The sequence below is a fragment of the Elephantulus edwardii genome, unplaced genomic scaffold (assembly GCF_000299155.1).
Source record: "Elephantulus edwardii isolate Elephantulus edwardi_28Jun2011 unplaced genomic scaffold, EleEdw1.0 scaffold00291, whole genome shotgun sequence".
In the NCBI taxonomy this organism is placed as follows: domain Eukaryota; kingdom Metazoa; phylum Chordata; class Mammalia; order Macroscelidea; family Macroscelididae; genus Elephantulus; species Elephantulus edwardii.
In genome coordinates this window covers 2140454-2160915 of record NW_006400041.1, presented here as the reverse complement: position 1 = coordinate 2160915, position 20462 = coordinate 2140454, and the positions used below count along the sequence as shown (strand labels likewise).

General features: G+C 39.0%; 1 protein-coding gene across 1 annotated transcript in view; it reads left to right on the top strand.

Annotated features, from left to right (window-relative positions):
- TMEM131 (transmembrane protein 131) overlaps positions 1 to 20462 on the top strand; it is a 408192-nt gene that overhangs the window by 120710 nt on the left and 267020 nt on the right. Inside the window, exons 2-3 of the mRNA XM_006900709.1 lie at positions 5509 to 5570; positions 13107 to 13147. Of these exons, the coding sequence (XP_006900771.1) occupies positions 5509 to 5570; positions 13107 to 13147 (103 nt within the window). The remainder of the gene's footprint in view (positions 1 to 5508; positions 5571 to 13106; positions 13148 to 20462) is intronic.

The window sequence follows — 20462 nt, the reverse complement described above, 5'->3', positions numbered from 1 at the left end:
TAGAATTTATAAAATCCTTGAGCACCACAACAAGATAAAGGTAAATAATCCATTTGAAAAATGGGCACAGAATATGAACAAACACTTCACCAAAGAAGACATTCAGATGGCTAACAAGCACATGAAGAGATGTTCAAAATCCCTAACTCTAAGAGAGGTGCAAATCAGAACAACTATGAGATATCATCTCACCCCAGTCAGAATAGCAAAATTTAATAGAAAAGCAAACAACAAATGCTGGTGAGGTTGTGGAGAAACTGAAACCCTTATTCACTGTTGGTGGAAGAGTAAAATGGTGCAGCCACTGTGGAAGGCCTTATGGCACTTTTTCAAAATGTTTCAAATAGAGGTACCATTTGATCCAGCAGTTCCACTACTGGGAATATACCCATAACTGACACCCAAGAAGATACATGCACACCCATGTTTATTGTGGCTTTGTTCACAATAGCACGGAATTGGAAACAACTGAAGTGCCCATCAACAAACAAATGGATAGAGAAGCTGTGGCATATTCATACAATGGAATACTGTGCCACATTGAAAAATAAGGAATTAATGCAGTATTATTCAAAATGGGTGACCCTGGAGGACATTATGCTGAGTGGAGTATCTCAGTCACAAAAGGACAAATACTGCATGGTGCCACTGTTGTAAAACAGGACTGACATCTCGGTTGGGGGGAGACTGAGAAAGATGGGTCAAATAATGTATACTGCATTGAAACAGATGAGGGAGAAAACTGTTTAAAAGAGATATGTGATTAGGTATTTTTGTCATGTTTGGAGTCCAGAGCGAAGGCAGCATAGTGGAATGAACCTGGGGGGAGGGATTGTAAAACAATGAAAGAATCTTTCTTTTACTTTTCCAAGAGGGGAGTGTACTGGGGCGGGGGGAGGGTTGGGAGGGGAGGAAAAGGTAACAGTGAATGAATGGAAATCCAAAGTCTCTGTAAATTTTCATTGAAATTAATAATTTTAAAAAAACAAACACAAACCAAAAAAACCTCATGGGTTTGATTGTGAATCCAAATAAAATGAAATGGTTGACAACTTTGATCTTTTTTCCATGTATCATGTTGTTTATTGATCTAGTAGTGATGATTTTTGTTTTCATGGTGCTGAGCTGTATCCTACATGAAGGTTGACATCTTCACTCTTTTGCAGTAAATGCTTCAAGTTCTCTTCACTTTCTGCAAGCAAAGTTATGTCATCTGCATAATGCAGGTTGTAATAAGTCTATGTGATTTTTCTTCATATGGTTAAATCATGTGCTCAGCATACAGACTGACTAGGTATGGAGGAAGGATGCATATGCATTTCTACACATATGTATGTATAGAATAGCTCCTTGGATTTCCCCCCCCCAATAGGCTGTTTTTCTCTTTTCCATTTATTTATGTAGTTCTTCATTCAATCATTTAAATCGGTATAGATTCATAGATTTTTTTGGCTATAATACAGTACTACCTCATTTTTTTAAAAAAATTCATGGTGTTACAGCATTGACCTTTAGGAGCTCTTTCTGTTAGCTTTTAGGTTTTGCATTTGTCTTGTTTATTTTTTAACAGTTTCTTACTTTCTAGATGTGTGTCTAGATTTTATGTCAAGATACACTGTGCTTATACTTTGTATCCAAGGAGCCCTAGCTCCCTCTATTCAACAGATTTAGAAACCAGGATCTTGGTGTAAGATATACTTATTGCTACTAGGTGCTCTCAGTTGAGAAAGATACCATTATCTCTTAACATACTGAAAGTTTGCTTTATACTTAATCACTTTTTACAGAGACCTCACCAAAAGAATTCAGAAGAGTATTTTCACTCTTAACAACAACAGGGTAAGAAGTGAAAAGAAAAATGAAGTATTCTGCATTTCTTTTGCATAGAACCATTAAAGAGGCATCATATGTCCAAGCAGCAAGAGTGGTTTGCGAGCTTCTTCCCTAGGAACTCCACTCTGCATCTCAGCATCAGTCCAGCAGAGCTTTCAGCTGTCTTATTTTAGATTACACATGTTATTTAGTATGAGTTAGAAGGTTTTATTTATGTGTTGTTTAGTAGATTATCTTTACGTCTGAGAATACTCAGTGTTTGCCTATACAGATTAATAGTGATTGCTTCTTAGTTTTATGTCACTCCAGCTTATAGAATATTTCATAGGAAAACTTACTTTCAGATACCCCAACCCATCCCACTACCATAAAGTCGGTTTTGGCGCACAGTGGGCCTCCATTTGATTTCGAAGGCCATATATCTTTTGGGATGAAATTGCTAGCCTTTCTACTGAAGAGTGCCCAGTGACCCTTTGGTGATGATGGTGGTGGTGGTGGTGGTGGTTATGTGCCATCAAGTTGCCAGTGACTCATAGTGACCCTATGTACATCAGCTCTGAAGCCTGTCATGTCCTGAACCAGCCTATCTGACTCCAACACACCTACCCTCACTGCTTCAGTTACTGTTATCAGTCTATTTCATCTGGGGTCTTTCTCTCTTGTGCTGTCCCTCCACCCTTCCAAACATGATGTCCTTCTCCACATGCCCAAAGTATGTGAAATGGAGCTTCAAAATCCTAGCCTTCAAGAAGAAATTTGGTTTCACTCTCTCCAAGAGATACCTATTTTTCTTGATGGTCCATGGTGTGTTCAAGACTCTTCTCCAGCACCACACCTCAAAGGCTTCTTCTGTTATCCTTATTTATTATCCAGTTCTCTAATATATAGCAAGTAATTGTGAAGACCATGGACTCGATCAGGCTCACCTTAGTCTCTAGTTCCTTCATTTCTCTTAGTCTCTTAGTTTCTTCTCAACACTCTGGAAAGATATCTGACAGCAGATTTACCTAATGTAATTCATCTTCTGATTTCCTGACTGCTGGTGCCAAGACTGTTGATTATAGAGTGAGGAAGCTCACATTGTTAACAACCTCAATCTCTTCTTCATCCATCATGGTGCTGCAATTGGCCCTGTGGTGAGAATTTTTATTTTCTTGATGTTGAGCTTCAATCCATATTGAAGACTACAGTCCTTGACCTTCTGCAGCAAGTGCTTCAGGTCCTCCTCAGATACAACAAGACAGGTTGTATCATCTACATAATGTAGGCTATTGATGAATATTCCTCCAATACTGATGCCACATTTCTCTGCATAAATACCAACCTCCTGAATGATCTGTTCTGCATGTAGTTTGAAAAGGTATGGAGACAAGACACATCCCTGATGCACTCCCTTCCTGATTTTTGAAGCATGCAGTGTTTCCCTGCTCTGTTCTGAGGACTGCTTGCTGGTCAAAGTATAGGTATCACATAAGCACACTCAGGTGTGCTGGGATTCTCATTCTCCTCAAGGTTAACTACAATTTGTTGTGATCTATAGAGGCAAATGCCTTTGCATAGTCAATGAAACACAGATAGAAATCCCTCTGATACTCTTTGCTTTCTGCCAAGATCCAGCTGACATTTGTGATAAGGTATGTAGTGCCACAGCCTCTTCTAAACCCTCTTGTATTTCTGGTAGCTCTCTGTCATGTATTATTCCAGTCGTTTCTGGATAATCGTAGCAGGATTTTGCGTGTGTGTGATATGAGTGGTACTGGATGGTAATTTTCATACTCTTTCAGGTCACCTTTTTTTTGGAATGGAAATAAATATGGATCTCTTCAAGTCAGTTGGCCAGGTAGTTGTCCTCCAGATTTCTTGATACAAACTGGTGAGAGCACAGCATCTGTTTGTTGAAATATGTCAGTTGGTAATTCATTAATTCATGAGGCTTTTATTTTTTGCCATGTCCTGCATAGCAGACTGTGCTTCCTCCTTCATCACCTTTGCCTTTTGATCATAGTTATTTCTTGAAATTCTTCTGTATCTGCCAACGCTTTTTGGTACAGTGACTCTGTATACTCCTTCCATCTTCTTTTAATATTTCCTGGATCATTCAGTATTCTGCCCCTAGCATCCTTAGCGGCTACTTTATCAGCAGTATTCTGTATGTTCTATTGAGTTTCATTGGCTAAAAAAACAAGTTTGGTAAAGTTGAGCATAGGTGAAAAGGAGAGAAACCCTCAATAAGTTAGATTGACACAGTAGCCGTAACAATGTACTCAGGGTGTCCTTTTCTAGCCCATGACCTTTCCTGATGATATGTCTGAAGTCTAAGACAAGTCAGACTAGTCAGAGCCATGCCATTTTTGCTTCTAAGGAATATTCTCCTTACTTCTCTTCTAAACGGATTTGTTTGTTTGTTTGGCAATCCACTGTGTATTTGGTATTCTACATACCACACACACACACACACACACACACACACACAGTTTCAAGACACTGGCTCTTCTATTTCTTCTTCATTATCCAACTTTTGCAGTTGTAGTACAATAGTTAAAGCATTAAACTGCTAACTGAAAAGATGGCAGGTCTTTGCTATGCATCAGAGGCTGGACAGTGGCTAAGATGATAGAAGAAGAGTTGATGCCTGTAGAGCTGTGGTGCTGGAGAAGTGTATTGAATACAATGGACTGCTAGGAGAACAATCAAGTTCATCCTGGAGAGTGAAGCCAGGCTGCTTATTAGAGGCAAGGATTCTGAAGCTTTGTCTGACATACTTTGGACACCTTGCAAGGTGGGATTAGGTCTTGGACAGGGACGTCATGCTTGGGAGGGTGGAGGGACAGCGCAGGAGAGGAAGACCCTTGATGAAATGGATTGATTCAGTCACTGAGATAATGGGGATAGGTGTATCAGAGACGATAAGATTGGCAAGGGGTAGAGCAGGGTTGTACGCAGGCTGTTGTACGTAGGGTCGCTATGAGTCACAGGCGACTCGACGGCACATAAAAATCACCACCACCAAGCAGCTACAGCATGAGAGAAAGGCGTGACAGTTTGCTTTAAAAAATTTTAATTCAACCTCATTGATGTTAAGTGAGAACAGGCTTACAGACTCTCCATTGGGTTTCCAAGACTAGGAGTTGCATGGGAGGAGATTACTCATCTTTCTTCCAAGGAGCACCTGGAGCACTCAAACTGCTAGAGAGCCGCCTCTTTTGGGTTAGCAGCACAACTATCTTTAAAAGTGCCCCCAAAGCCTTGGAAACTCTATGGGACAATTGTATAGGGTCTCACAGATTCACTGTGGGTGAGAATCAACTTACTACCAGCTTCCAGTGGGTACCCACTTACTCATCAAAGTGAGATCTTTGCTTATTAGACTATCAGTGAAAATAATAATTTGTACAAAGTTACATGGATTATTTTGTGCTTTGAGACTGTGTTAAAAAGATTAGATCATTTGATGATTTAAATAAGCTTCTAGGCTGTTTAAAATGGCTATAATTAAGATTCATGTTCTTGTAAAAGCATTTCATACTTGCTAAAATAGCACAGTATTTCTCTTTTTCACCATCAAGCAGTATATTTTAAAATGTAAAATTATTTTGGTTATTTTTTAGGTAAACTATTTCATTAAATTAGAATTTATGTTCCTGTAAGTGATAATATGTTTTGTTTTGTTTGCAGCATTCATTCAATCGGAGAGCATAATAGAAGTTCTTCGCTTTGATGATGGAGGGTTGCTGCAGGTAATTTTGTTTTAAATTGAGTAATTATTCTAATGCCAAATATTAGATTGAATACGATCTGATCATTTTCTTTAAAATGTCACTACTTTATAAGTGGAGTCCTGCCGACAAAAGCCAATTTTGATATTGTTGTTACGTGGGGCCCAAACAATTACATCTCATAGCAATCTTATGAGCAAAAAATTGGAGTCTTAACCCTTACCTATACCATCCTCTCTGCCTCTAATATACTTGAGCTCAGTGTTACAGTCACTTTTTTTGTGTATTGGTGTGTAATCCATCTTGCCAAGGGTCTTCCTTGCTTTTTCTGACCTCCCCTTTTCTAAGCATTATGTCTTTTTCTAAGAATTGCTCTCTTGCCTTTTCTGAGACAGATATACTTGTTCTTTCTGCCTTCCATGGGATACTCAGTACTCTTTTCCAACACAGTTCTTTTCTCCAGTACAGTTCAGTGTCATTGATTCTTCTTTCATCCTGATTCATTGCCCAATTTCACATGAATAGGAAGCTATTGAAAATACTGTGGCTTGAGCTAGGCTCACCTTATTGTTTAAAGTGACTTCCTTGCTCCTTAGTGCTTTGGTGAAGTCCTTGACAGCAGATTTTCCCAGTGTAACATGTTTTTTTGTTTCTTGACTGGTCTTGCCATGCATATCAATTGTGGATTCAAGTGGAATTAAGTAATCGACAACTTGAATCTTTTCTGCATCTATCCTGATGATGCCTCTTGATCCAGTGGTGAGGACTTATGTTTTCTTGATGTTGAAATGTTATCTGTGATGAAGGCTATAGTCTTTGAACTTCTGCAGCACTTCAAGTGTTCTCTCCCATAGAATGGCTGGTGAATTTCTACTGACCTTTAAATTAGCAACTGTTTGACTATTGTACCATTAGGATTCTTACATAGTAGTTTAAATTCTTAGTGTGGTAATTCCAACCTCTATGTCATATCAGATGTTTGGTTCAGCACTTTAGGTTATATTTTTCCTGCCCTTTATCATACTTTGTAATTTTTAATTGAAAGCTGAACATGTAATAATGGAACATGTTGGTGGATGGTGGGAAATAACATGAGGGTGGATGTTATTTGAGCTAGGAGTTATGTTTAATATTTACACCCTCAGAAATCCAAGCTTCCCTAAGTATGCCTCCTCAGAAAAAGTCTGTTTCTTGTAGAACTTTCATTTGTCTGCTGTTAGTATCATTGCTGTATATCATCGAGTTAGACTCTACCCATAGCTTACCTTTCAGCAGGTTTGCAGAGGCAGTAAATCACAAGGGAGAACTGCCTGGCAAATTTGAACCACATTCCTTTGCTTGGAAGGGTGAAGGGACAGTGCAGGAGAGGAAGACCTTGGATGAGCTGGTTTGACTTAGTGAGTGGGGTAATGAGGGTAGGTGTGTTAGGGACAGTGAAATTGGCTCAGAATAGGGCAGGGTTCAGAGCTGTTGTACATAGGGTCACTATGAGTTACAGACAACTCAATGGCACATGTCAACACCACCACCTTTGTGTAGGTTGTTAGTTCTTTACCACTAAGCCACTAGCTCCCTACTGTTAGTATACTGGAACCTTTTTAGTATAATGCTCAAGTTTTCTGGTTAAAAATTATGTTCTTATCGTGAGCGTGAGTTTCAGGCTGTATCTTTCATGAGTGTTTTTCTGCTTTGGATGAGACCGGAGGTCTGGAGGGGACTAAAGTGGAAGGAAACTCCTTTTCCAGCTATGGTGAGGCTCTAGTGCTCTCTTTGCCTTTCCTTTGGTGAGCTTTTCCTGACTAGCATAATCCTTTGCTTTGGTATCTGTTTAATAACTGCTCTGTAACTGCAAGTACTACAGGCAAAGCCACAGCAAATGATTCTTATAGTATGTAAGTCTAGTTAATGAACAGATTTGTTCATGTTGCACCAGGTTTAATTTTGGTAAGAATTTTTATTCCATTCATTCATTCATCCATCCATCCATTTCTCTCTCTCTCTCTCTCTCTCCCTCCTAACAAAAGTACTTCATCATGAAAAATTTCAAGCCTTCAGAAAAATTACGGTTTGTTTTCTCTAAAGAGAGAATGTTTAACCTCTGTCACTTCCTCATTGATCATTGTGCTGTTTTGCTGTATTATGTATATGCATGATTTCACCTAAGTTCTAGAGTTGTGTTTGAGCATTCATCCTGTGATATTGCCTGTGTTCCTATTGCTTTTTTCTTTAGATAGCTTTATTGTATAGTATACCTTGACCTTCACTATGTGTTTCCATTTTGGCTTTGTGGCATGGCTTATAGCTATTAGTTGTACATTCATTTCAAGTAAATTATTTTTATAAGACAGTTGCTTAATTAATGATTTTAAAGAATGGATATCCTTTCATAATAAAATGTTAAACAGTTTTTTTTTTCTTTATTGACATGCTAAAAAAGAAAATAAAAATACAATAGTAGTTATATTTCGATGGAACTTAGAAGAAAGAGAAATGGAAAATTAGGTTGGTGGGCTGGGTAGGAAACAGATTGTGTTATATCTTATAAATAAATCATGGATTATGTTTACTGCTAATATAAGAGTTCTGAAGGCAGAGGAGAGACGGAAAGACTTCGTTTTATTTAAGTTTAAAAAGGACATTGTAAGAAATCTGATTATACCTATTTACCTATACATAAGCACAAAGACTATTAGCCTACATACACAAGTGCCAAAACATTTTAAAGAAAATTACAAATAGCCTGACACTTCATCCCAATGAACACCTTAAAAAAAGACGTTTTTCTAAAATACCGTTCAAAAGAATATATGCTTATAATAAAAATTAAGTAACTTAATTGTGTTCTTGTAAAACCTATTCCTAGACCATGAGGCTAATTGTGCGAACAGAGCAAGGGAACACTACATGGTTTAAAATGAAGAAAAGTGTATATCAGGTTTGTATCCTCTCTCCATACCTATCCAATCTGTATGCTGAATGTGGCATCATGATAGAAGGAATTCTCATCAGTAACCCTTCATATCAAGCTCACAACCACCTTGCTTGCTGAAAGTGAGAAGGACTTGAAGTACTTTCTGTGGAAGGTTAAACACTGTAGCCTTCAATATGGATTGCTTCCCAACGTCAACAAAACCCCCAAAATTCTTACCACTGGACCAGTAGGCAACATCATGATAGATGGAGAAAAGATTGAGGCTGTTAGTGACTTCATCTTTCTCAGATCCGCAGTCAGTATACTTGTTACCAGCAGTCAGGAGGAGATCAGGAAACTTACTGCACTGGGACTGTCTGCAGTCAGGTACCTCTCCAAATTATTGAGGAGCAGTAATACCAGTTTGAGAACTAAGGTGCTCCTGATTCAGATCCTGGTTTTTTTCAGTCACTTATTATGTATGCATTTGAGAACTAGACAGTAACTAAGGATGACAGAAGAGGAATTGAGTCTTTGAGCTGGTATTAGATAAGAGTACTGAATATCCCGTGGATTGCCAAAAGAACAAGCTTATGTTTTGGAGAAGGTACAGCCGGAGTGCTCCTTGGAAACAAAGATGACAAAGCTTTGTCTTGGCATGTTGCTAGGAGAGGCTATTCCTTAGAAAGAGATATCATCCTTAGAAGGGTGGAGGGATGGTAACTACACAGTGGACTTGAGTGTGTCAGAAAGTGTGAGGGCACAGGACAGGACAGGGTTCAGATTTGTTTTTCATAGAGTCACTGTGGGTCAACTCAGTGGTATCTAACAGCAGCAGTAGTAGTAAAAGGTAGGGAATGCAGGTGGCCTAATTGTAAGAAATAATACCCCAACTCTGCTGCATTTTCTGATTGTTACATAGCAGCTGAACATTCGAGATAATTTAACTAATACTGCTTCTTAGATTTTGGTGTTTTTGCAGACACTATTTTTATAATACATTGATTGTTTTCCAACTTCTGTATTTCTGTTGACCTTCTCTAGTGTGTTCTCTACACTAAAGCCAGAATAATGTTTTTTAAAACGTGACGTAAAGCCAGATCTGTTCCTGACTCTTTCCTGACCTTCCGAATTCTTGTGGTTAGTGTATAACTTGATCTATGATTTATAGATGCTACAGTGTCTATCTTTGTTTCTTTGATTATGCAAAGGCATTTGACTGTGTGGATCATAACAAACTGTGGCTAACTCTGGGACGAATGGGAATCCCAGACCACTTGATTGTGCTAATGCCAAACCTGTACTTGGACCAGGAGGCAGTTGTCAGAACTGAGCAAGGAAACACTGCATGGTTCAAAATTGGGAAGGGTGTACGCCAGGGCTGTATTCTATCTCCATACTTTTTCAATTTTTATGCAAAACTGATTATCCAGGGGGCTGGGTTCTGTGAGGAGAAATGTGGCATCAGAATTGGAGGAAGACTCATCAACAATCTGTGTTAGCATATGACACAAACAACCCTGCTTGCTGAAACTTAGGAGGACCTCAAGCGATTGCTGTGGAAGGTCAGGACTGCCATCTTCAGTATGGATTAAGGCTCAATGTCAAGAAGACAAAGATTCTCACCACTGGGCCGATCAGCAGCATCATGATGGATGATGAAGATACTGAGATTGTTCACAGTCTTGATTTGATTGGCTCCACAGTCAACACTCTTGGCACCAGCAGCCAGGAAATTAAAAGATGTATTGCGATTGGAAAGTCTGTGGTTAGAGACCTCTCTAAAGTACTGTAGTGCAACAATGTCAGTCTGGAGACTAAGGTGCGCCTGATAAATGCCATGGTCTTTGCAATCACTTGCTATGCATCAGATAGCTGGACAATGACTAGAGATGATAGAAGGAGAATTGATGCCTTTGAGCTGTGGTGTTGGAGAAGAGTAATGAATATATCATGGGCTGCTAAAAAAACAAAGAGGTTTGTCCTGGAGAGGGTGAAGCTGGGCTGTTCCTTGGAGGCAAGGATTCTGAAGCTTCATCTGACATACTTTGGACATGTTGCAAGGAGGGACCAGTCCTTGGAGAGGGACGTCTTGCTTGGGAGGGTGGAGGGACAGTGCAGGGGAGAGGAAGACCCTCGGTGAGATGGATTGATTCAGTGGCTGGGGTAATGGGGGTAGGTGTGTCGGAGATAGTGAGTTTGGCACTGGATGGGACAGAGTTTAGGGCTCTTGTACATAGGGTCGCTATGAGTCGCAGGTGACTGGACGGCACATAACAATAACAACAACACACAGTGTTATTTCTTGTTGACCGCCCAGTGTCATTTTCTATTCCTTCTTAAAATTCAGCAAAATGACTTTTTTTTTTGTTAGCATAGGAAGCTTTTTTCATTACAAATAGCCCTCAATTTAAGACTTGAGTTATGATAAACTGCATTTATATAATTATTTATATAATTATAATCTGATTGTTTGTCAACATTAGTACACATTGTAATGTATAGCTTGGTATACTTTCTAGGATATTCACTTACAGATATTTAAATGTTATGATTTACTGTTTAAAACACTGCCATTTGACAGGTGAAAAGGCCGATCCTTGGAAAAAGACATCATCCTGGAGAAGGGTAGGAGCAAGAGCGGGAGGCCTACAACAAGATGGATTGGCACAGTGACCTTAACAATAGGTTTGAGCCAGAGTTGGTGAGGATAGTGCAGGATTAGGGCAAAGTTCAGATCTGAGTTGTTTTGTTTTATTGTGATTTCAGTGAAAGTTTACAAAATGGTTGGGATTTCCATTCATTCATTGATGCATATTTTCCTGCAACTTATTTTGTAATGTACATGTTGTTCTGCATTGCTAATTGTTGTGCATATAATGCCTAATCATCCATTCCTTTCATACCAAATTCCTTTCATTCCATCCTTGGCATCACCTATTCCAGTGCAGTGTTCATCATCTGTCTGTGCTTTTCTGGTGATTGGCCTTTTGTGACTGAGATACTCATTCAGATTTATAGGGTCCCAGTGAGACCAGTAGGCCACTCCACCGTACCTAAAAGCAACAGTGAAAGCAGAGATAGATGTGCTCAACTTACTTCAGAACCAAGTTATGACAAGGTCCTTAAAATGGAACCTTGTTATAAATTGGGGACCTGCATTAGGACCTCAGCACATAATATTTTCTGTACCATCTCCACAAACCTGCCACTTTCTTTTATGCTCCTGTCTGCTTTGCAGTTTAAATGTTATTCTAGCTACAACTTCCCTTCATGACTCACTTAGGCATTTCATCTATTTGCTCTCTTTCACAGAATCACCGTATTTGATGTTGTTGCTAATGCCGTCAAGTTGCCTTTGACTCATAGCAACCTTCTGAACCCTGCTCTATCTTGAGGCAACATTATTGTTTCTGACACACCTACCTCCTTTACCCCAGTCTCTGAATCAGTCTATCTCATTGAGGGTCTTCCTCTCTTGTGCTGTCCCTCTACCCTCCCAAGCATGTTAGCCCTTTCCAAGGACTGGTCCCTCCCTATTTGACGTAAACACGTTTCTTTACTTTTTAAAAACTGCTAATCGGCACTGTACCTTCAGTCCTACTGTGGCAGACTCCATTAGATAGAAGCACTTAGTATCTATAATCTGTTGGTGTGCATCCACTTCCGAAATGGCTTGCCTCCGGAAACTCTATGTATGAACAGTGCTCAGACCCTTTCATAGGGTCGCTATGAGTCGACTACAACTTGACGGCACCTAACAACAACAACAACAACAACAACAGTGCTGCTTTAGCAGAAATACCACAATGGGATAGCTTTACCAAATGGAAATTTATCTTCTCATAGCTTAAGAAGCTAAAAGACCAAACTAGGGCACCAGTTCTAGGGGACGAGCCTTATCTGCTTCAGGCTTGTCTCTCACTTCTTTGGTAATCTTTGCCTGACATTTTTCTTCTTTCTTCTGGGCTTACTTGCTCCTTTGCCTAATCTGTTCTTTGTATATGTCAGAAAAGATTGGCTTAAGACACCTTCTATAGTGAAAATGCCTTCTTTAACAAGAAAAGCTCTATTCACATAGAGGATTATATCATAGGTATGTTGTGGTTCAACATATGTGCAGCTTAAGCCTATCCCTACCATTAGCCATCTTTGTGGGCTAATATTTTAACACATAGTTTTGAGATCACAGATCATTGGAGAGCAGCCTACACAGTTGTTTTAAAAGGAATAGTCCTCTAGGATGTATTGATTTGACAGACTGAAAAATCATCCACAGTACTGTGTATTTATTACCATATATATTCCAAATTATTCTCAAATGTTAATTAACACCACAGTTCAAAGACATAATTTATTTTTTTCTGCCATCTTTATTCATTGCCCAGCTCTCACCACCATATAACAAGTGATTAAAAAGACCATGGTCAGATTAGGTGCACCTTAACCCCTAACTAACATAATTAACATATTTCAATAAGTCATTTCACATAATTTTTTTTAATCAGGTTCAACATAGAAATCCAAGTAAATAGAAGATCAAAGTTGAATCTAGAATTCTAGAATTTTGGATATTCTTTATGATAGTTGTATAAAGATTATCTTTCCACATTTTTTACCTTTTTTCCTTCTTCTTCCTTTTATAGAGTGAAACAACACTTGGATTCAGTTTGTATCAGCAAAAAAGGTAAGGCTTGTATATTTAGTTAAGACATTACCAGTTTCTTTTGGAAGTTGCAATAGTTTACCCCTTTTCTTTTGCCCCACTACTTTGGTACAGTTGTGGTGTATCTTCCAGTCGGAACCAACTCATAGGTGACCATCCAGCGAGTTTTCAGAGACTAAATTGCATAGTAGAAGAGTGTTCACCTTTCTCACTTCGAGCAGCTGGTGAATTTGTACCTCTTGTCTTTGGCTTGGCAGTGCAACTCCTTACTACTTTGATATTGTTGTTGTTAGAACAGTGCCATTGTGTTGACAGTTCATAGTGACCTAGTGAACAACAGGTCTGAATCCTGCCCTATTCTGTCCCCTTCACAACAGTCTCTGACACACTGGAGCCCATTGCTGCAATCATTCCATCTGGTTGAAGATCTTCCTCTCCTTCGCCATCCCTCCAGCTTTCCAAGCATAATGTCTTTCTCTAAGGAATTAATTCTCCTAGCAGCATACCCAGAGTATGTAATATAAAGCTTTGCCATCTTTGCCTCCAAATTGCCAAATGCCTTCTGGACATATCTATGTTGCATGATTTCTTCTTCTGCCATCTTAATTCATTGTTCAGCTCCCAGCAGCATAGCAAGTGACTGAAAAGACCATTATCTTAGTAAGGTCAATTTAATTCCCCAAACTAACATCATTGCTCCTTATTAATTTGAAAAGGTCCCTGACTGCAGACAGTCCCAGTGCAGTATGTCTCCTGATCTTCTGACTACTGGTATCAGTGTCTTGATTGTGAATTCACAAGTTGTTGTCAGTTTCAGTCTTTCTCGATCTATCATGATATTGCCTCTCAGTTTAATTGTGAGGATTTTTGTTTTCTTGATGTTGAGATCTATCTGTATTGAAGGCAACAATGTTTACTCTTCTGCAGCAAATGCTTTAGTTCCTCCTCACTTTCAGCAAAGTTGCCATCCACATAAAGAAGGTTATTGATAAGTCTTTCTCATGTCCTGATTCCACATTCTTCTTCATAGAGTCCAGCTTCTTAAATAATTTGACCAGCATACAGATTGAATAGGTAGTGAGAAAGGATGCAACCCTTACACACACCTTTCTTAATTTTAAACCATGTAGTGTTCCTTGATCTGTTCACACAGCAGTTTCTTGTTCTAGCTATAAATTTCATATGAGCATAATTAAGTGTTCTAGAATTCCATTCTTCTCAATGTCAGCCATAATTTGTTATGATCCACACAGTCAGATGCATTTTCATAGTCAATAAAGCACAAATAGACATTCTTTTGATATTCTTTGCTTTCAGCCATGATCCATCTGATATCAGCAATGATATATGCCACAGACTCTTCTAAATCCAGCTTGAACTTCTGGCAGTCCTCTATGTACTTTTCCAGCTATATTTTTTTTTTATTCAGCATTTTGGTTGCATGTTTGCAAACAATTGTCTTGTTTAATAATTTCCAATGTGGTTAAAACAGATTTTTCATTTATGTTTTTGGTTTTTTTTTCACGTTTCATTTGTATTTATAATTTCTTTTAAAAACTTTTATTTTAATACTTTTAAAGAACATTTACAGAGATTCTGGACTCTCATTCATTCATTGTTGCATTTATCTCCCTGCCTGGCCTTCCCACTGCATTTATAATTTTATTATCTCTGAATTTATTTTTGGATTTTTTACAACACACGAAGAAACTTATATAAAAGGCTAGTTTGCATTAGCCTGAAGAGTATAGTAAACTGATGAAGTAGCTTAGATAGATATGTGGATTTGTTTGTATTAAACCACAGATGCAGGTGTAAGATTTTTTTTTAACGTGTTAGTTTATCTCACTTCTTCCTTTTTTTTTTTTTAAAAAAAAGATAAATCACTCTTACTTAAATAGTGTGCGACAGAGAGTCCAGGGTGATGGTATGAGTGGCTCAAGAGCCTCTTTTCCAAGTTGATTAAAATTTCCAAAGACAACTAAAATCTCTAAATAGTAATCAAAAGGCTTGCAATTAATTGAGAAGCATTTATTCAGCAAAGCTAAAAACTTGATGAGAAAAGAAAAACAGGAAAGCATCAGCCCAGTCTGCCACTTTTCTGGATGAAAGAGCAGTTCTAGGACTTTGAGCAGCTAGAGAACATTGACCTATCCTGTTTCTTCTAGGATCTGTTTTGATGAAGGATTATATATAGTTGTTGGTGATGAGTAAATGTGAATCATTTCTTCTACCCTCAGCTCCCAATATATAACCAGCTTGTCAAAAAACCAATCCTTTTTTGCAGGAGAGCTGCTCTAATGGGCTCAGCAGCCGAATGGTAGGTCCCATGTCCCTTACATTCTTAAGACAGAAAATAACTTGTGGGTTGTTGATTTGGCATGTAATTGTTCTGCCCACGAAATGCCCCTCAAAGGATATCTGTTCACACGTATGAAAATTTAAGAGCATTTATTAAATTCCACATGTGGAGACTTTCTCCCTCAGTAGGAAGGTGGTGAGGGAAAAAAGCCCCGAGTCCCCCTCCACAATTGCTTTTATGGCTTTTCTGGGTGCCACTGTCAGGGCGGGGAGATTGAGATCATGGTTGGTGGGTCGGGGGATCAGTCCTGTGGGTCGGCTTTTGACGGGCTGGCTACTTTGCCTGCCTTTACTCTTTTTGTGTGACATACACACTAGTTAGTTCTTTACTTTGCAAGTACAGATAAGACTTTACCGGGGCATTTGTGTTTGCCTTAAGCTAAGAATTTTTATGGCCGGCTTCTGGTATTAATGGGGATTTATAAAAAATGGGGTTTATACTGTCCCCTCATATTGCATGTTGATTGGAGTCTGATTAACATACAATGCACTGGTAGCTTAATGGTATGGAATTACTCTTCAACACAAAGGTACATGGTTAGGATCCACTAGCTGCTGTGCAAGAGAAAGATGGGCAGTATCCTCCTGAGTGATTTCCTGCCTTTGAAAACCCATAGGAGGGTCAGCAGTGGATCGGTATACCCAATTCAGGGTATACAACAATAGCAACATTTGACAAAAAATGTGCAAGCCATGAACATTGTAATCTCTAAACCTTACTAAAAGGAATTAAAGAAAAAATAAGTATATGGAATGATTATACTGTGCTCATGGATCAGAAGGTCAGTATCATTAAGATGTCAATTCTTTCCACATTGTTTTATAGATTCAACTCAATCCTAGTGAAAACTCCCAGCAAAACTTTTTTGTAGAAATTGTCTATATGTAACAAATGATAAAATTCATATGGAAATACAAAAAACGTAGAATAGTCAAAATAACGATGTATGACTCAGTTACATTGAATATTACTACAACTTACCAGTGGTTATTAAACACATAAATAAGAAAGAAAATGTGACCTATAATCAAGAAAAAAAAAATCAGTCATAGAAACAGACCTAGATGTGTCAGAGACAATAATGGCACTGGATAGAGCAGGAGTAGTCACCTGCTATGAGTAAGGTCGCTATGAGTCGTAGGTGACAAGATGGCACATAACAACAGTAATAGGGATTAAACGGACCAAGGCAAGACCTGCTTAGATTAAAACATGTAATATAAAATGCAACAGTGAATGAATGGAAACCCCAAGTCTCTGTAAACTTTAATTAAAAAAGAATTACATCAGGGCAAAAAGATGCTCTGTTTTATGGGGGTGGGGGTGGAAACCAAACAAACAAAAAACAGACCTAGAAAGGACAGAGATATTGAAGTGGCAGACAGAGAATTTAATATGTCTTCTGGAATGCAAAAGATCGTTACAGAGGCTGAAGAGGAAGAAAAGACCAATGGATGGCAGGTGAGATTCTGAATATTGCATTAGTACACCAAGAAGCCAAAGCTAAAGGAAGAAATCAAAGAGCTGAACAGAAAATTTCAAAGGTCAGCTCAGGATGACAAAGCAAGATATTACAATGAAAAGTGCAAAGAACTGGAGTCAGAAAATCAAAAGGGCTGAACTCGCTCAGCATTTCTTAAGCTGAAGGAATTGAAAAACAAATTCAAGCCATGACTGGCAATACTTAAAGGTGCTTTGGGCAGAGTGTTAAATGATCTGAGAAGTGTTGCAGACTGAGGATCAAGTATATTAATAAGTATTGGTAACAAGACAGAACACTAAGAATGTAAGAGAAAAGAGGTAAAGCAGGAGGCGAACAGTTCTCGAACAACTGAAGCACTGGTCTCTGCCTCCCTGTGCCTTTACTAAAAATTGCAAGGGCACAAATCACAAAGAGAATTCAATGCAAATAAAGCTAAGATCTTTCTTGACTCTGGAGAGAGGAGTTAGCCAATACAATACAAGAATCCTGTAAATGCTTAAGGTTTGTCTTAGTGCCTAACCCCTGTAAACCTTTAAGGATTGCCTTAGTGCTTCAGGGTGAATTCCAACTTGTACCCACCTCCCTCATATCCTGATATAGAATTTTATTTATTTTAAATCTCAGCATAAAAGCTCGCTTCCCACAAAGAAACATTAAAAGAAGATGGAAGGAGTGTAGAGTCATAGTACCAGAAGGAGTTGGCTGACACAGAAGAATTTCATGAAATAGCCTTAGCAAATACGTATGGTGATTAAGGAGGAAGCTCAAGTTGCTCTGAAAGACTTGGCAAAAATCAAGGCTGCAGGAGTAGGCAGCATACCAGTTGACATATTTCAGCAAACAGACACTGCCTTGGATGTGCTCACTAAGTTGTGCCAAGAAATCTGAAGGACAACCACCTGGCCAACTGACTGGAAGATATCAATATTTGTTCCCATTCCAAAGAAAGGTGACCTGACAGTGTGTGGACATTCTCAAACAATATCATTAATATCACATGCAAGCAAGATTCTACTGAAAATTATTCAAAAACAACTGGTGCAACACATCAACAGATAGCTGCCAGATGTGCAGACTGGGTTTAGAAGAGGCCGTGGTACTAGGGATTTTATAGCTATTGTTAGATGGATCTTGGTACAATGCAGAGAGTACCAGAGGAATGTCTATCTGTGCTTCATTGACTATGCAAAGGCTTGTGACTGTATGGATCACAAAAACTGTGACTGACTCTGAGAAGACTGGGAATCCCACAACATTTGATTGTGCTTATCTGAAACCTATACTTGAGCCAAGAGGCAGTCATCAGAACAGAGCAGGGAGACACTGCATGGTTCAAAAATGGGAAGGGTGTCCACCAGGGATGTATTCTGTCTCTATACTTTTTCAGTCTGTATGCAAAACAGATCATCCGGGACACAGGGCTGTACGAGGAGGAATGTGGCATCAGGATTGGTGGGAGATTCATCAACAACCTGCATTACGCAGATGACACAACAGTGCTTGCTGAAACTGAGGAGGACCTTGCTGCAGCGTTCAATATGGATTGAAGCTCAATATCAAGAAAACAAAGAGTCTCACCACTGGGTCAATTGGCAGCACCATTATGGATGGTGAAGAGATTGAGACAGTTTTAGTTTGCTTGGCTCCACAGTAAACACTCTTGGTACCAGCAGCCAGGAAATCAAGAGACAATTGCATTGGGAAGGTCAGCTGTCAGGGACTCTCCAGAGTCTTGCAATGACGGCAGGCTGGAGACTAAGGTGCGCCTGATCCAGGCCATAGTCTTCGCAGTTGTGTGCTATGCATTGGAGAGCTCAACAGTGACTAGGCATGATAGAAAGAGAATTGATGCCTTCTAGAGTGAAGCCAGGCTGCTCCTTGGAAGCAAGGATTCTCAAGCTTCATCTGACATACTTTGGGCATGTTGCAAAGAGGGACCATTCCTTGGAGAGGGACATCATGTTTGGGAGAGTAGAGGGACAGTGCAGGAGAGGAAGACCCTCAGTGAGATGGATTGATTCAGTGATTGGAGTAACGGGAGTAGGTTTGTCAGAAACAGTGAGGTTGGCACAGGATAGAGCAGGTTTTAGGGCTCTTATACATAGGGTCCCTATGAGTCAAAAGCAACTCGACGACACATAACAACTAGATACCTTCAAAGACTTAAAGGAAAACATGAACATAATGAAGAAAATTAACAATTAAAAAAAGTACCAAGTGGAACATCTAGACTTGAAAATTCTGTTCTTGAATGACAATTTCTCTGGATAAGTTTAACAGCAGATTCTCAGCAACTCACTGTCATTAAGTCAGTTCTGATTCATAGCCACCTTTCAGTGGGCTTCTTTGGCTATACCTTTTAACAGGAAGAGAAGCCACTGGTGGTTTCAATCTGGTGACGCAGCCTTGCTTAACAGCACAACATTCTGTGGGATAGGCCCCCAGATCTCTGTGATAGATGGTTGTTGTTAGGTGCCTTTGAACAAGATTTTAACCTTGTCCTGTCCTATCCTCACCATCTCTGATATGCTTGAGCCCATTGTTATGACCAATCCATCTTGTTAAGGATCTTCTCTTTCTCTCACCTTTCCACATATGATGTCTTCGAAGCATTGAACCCTCCTGACAGCATTCCCAAAGTATGTGAGACAGAGTTTCACCATCCTTGCTGATGAAGCTCATTGGTTTCACTTACTCCAAGATACTTGTTTCTTCTTTGACAATCCATGGAATAGTCACTGTTCTTCCCCACCAGCACAGTTCAAAGGCATCACTTGTTCTTTTATCATCCATATTCATTATCTAACTTTGAGATGTACAGGAAGCAAATGAAAATACCATGGCTTCCATCATCACACCTTAGTCTTTAATTGGATTGTCTGGTCTTTAGCACTTTGTAGAGGTCCTTAACAGCATATATTCCCAATGCAACATATATTTTGGTTGCATGTTTTTGTTTTTCTTTTAATTGTGATTTTAATGAAAGTTTATAGAAAGTTGAATTTTCATTCACTCATTGTTGCACATTTTCCTCCCTCTCCCACCCCCAGTTCTTTTTCTGTTTTGTTTGTTTGTTTGTTTGTTTTTTAAATATTCATTTATTGTTGCACAATTTCCTCCCTTCCTCCAGTCCGCTTTGCAGTGTACCTCTTACTCTGGACCATTGTCTTAACATACAATGCCTAATCATTTATTCCTTTTAAACAGTTCCCTCCCTCATCGGTTCCAATATTTTGGGTTTTTGACTGCTCTTGCCCTAGACATTGATTATAAATCGAATCAAAATTAAATGGGTGACAGCATCAGTATTTTCTCCATCTATCATGATATTCTTTGAATATCATGATAGATGGAGAAACAATTTCCCAGAACAATTTCACTGAAATTGTCCGAGAACAATTTCACTGATTTCACATGCAAGCAAGATTTTACTGAAAATTATCCAAAAACGACTGGAACAGCACATCAACAGAGAACTACCAGAAGTCCAG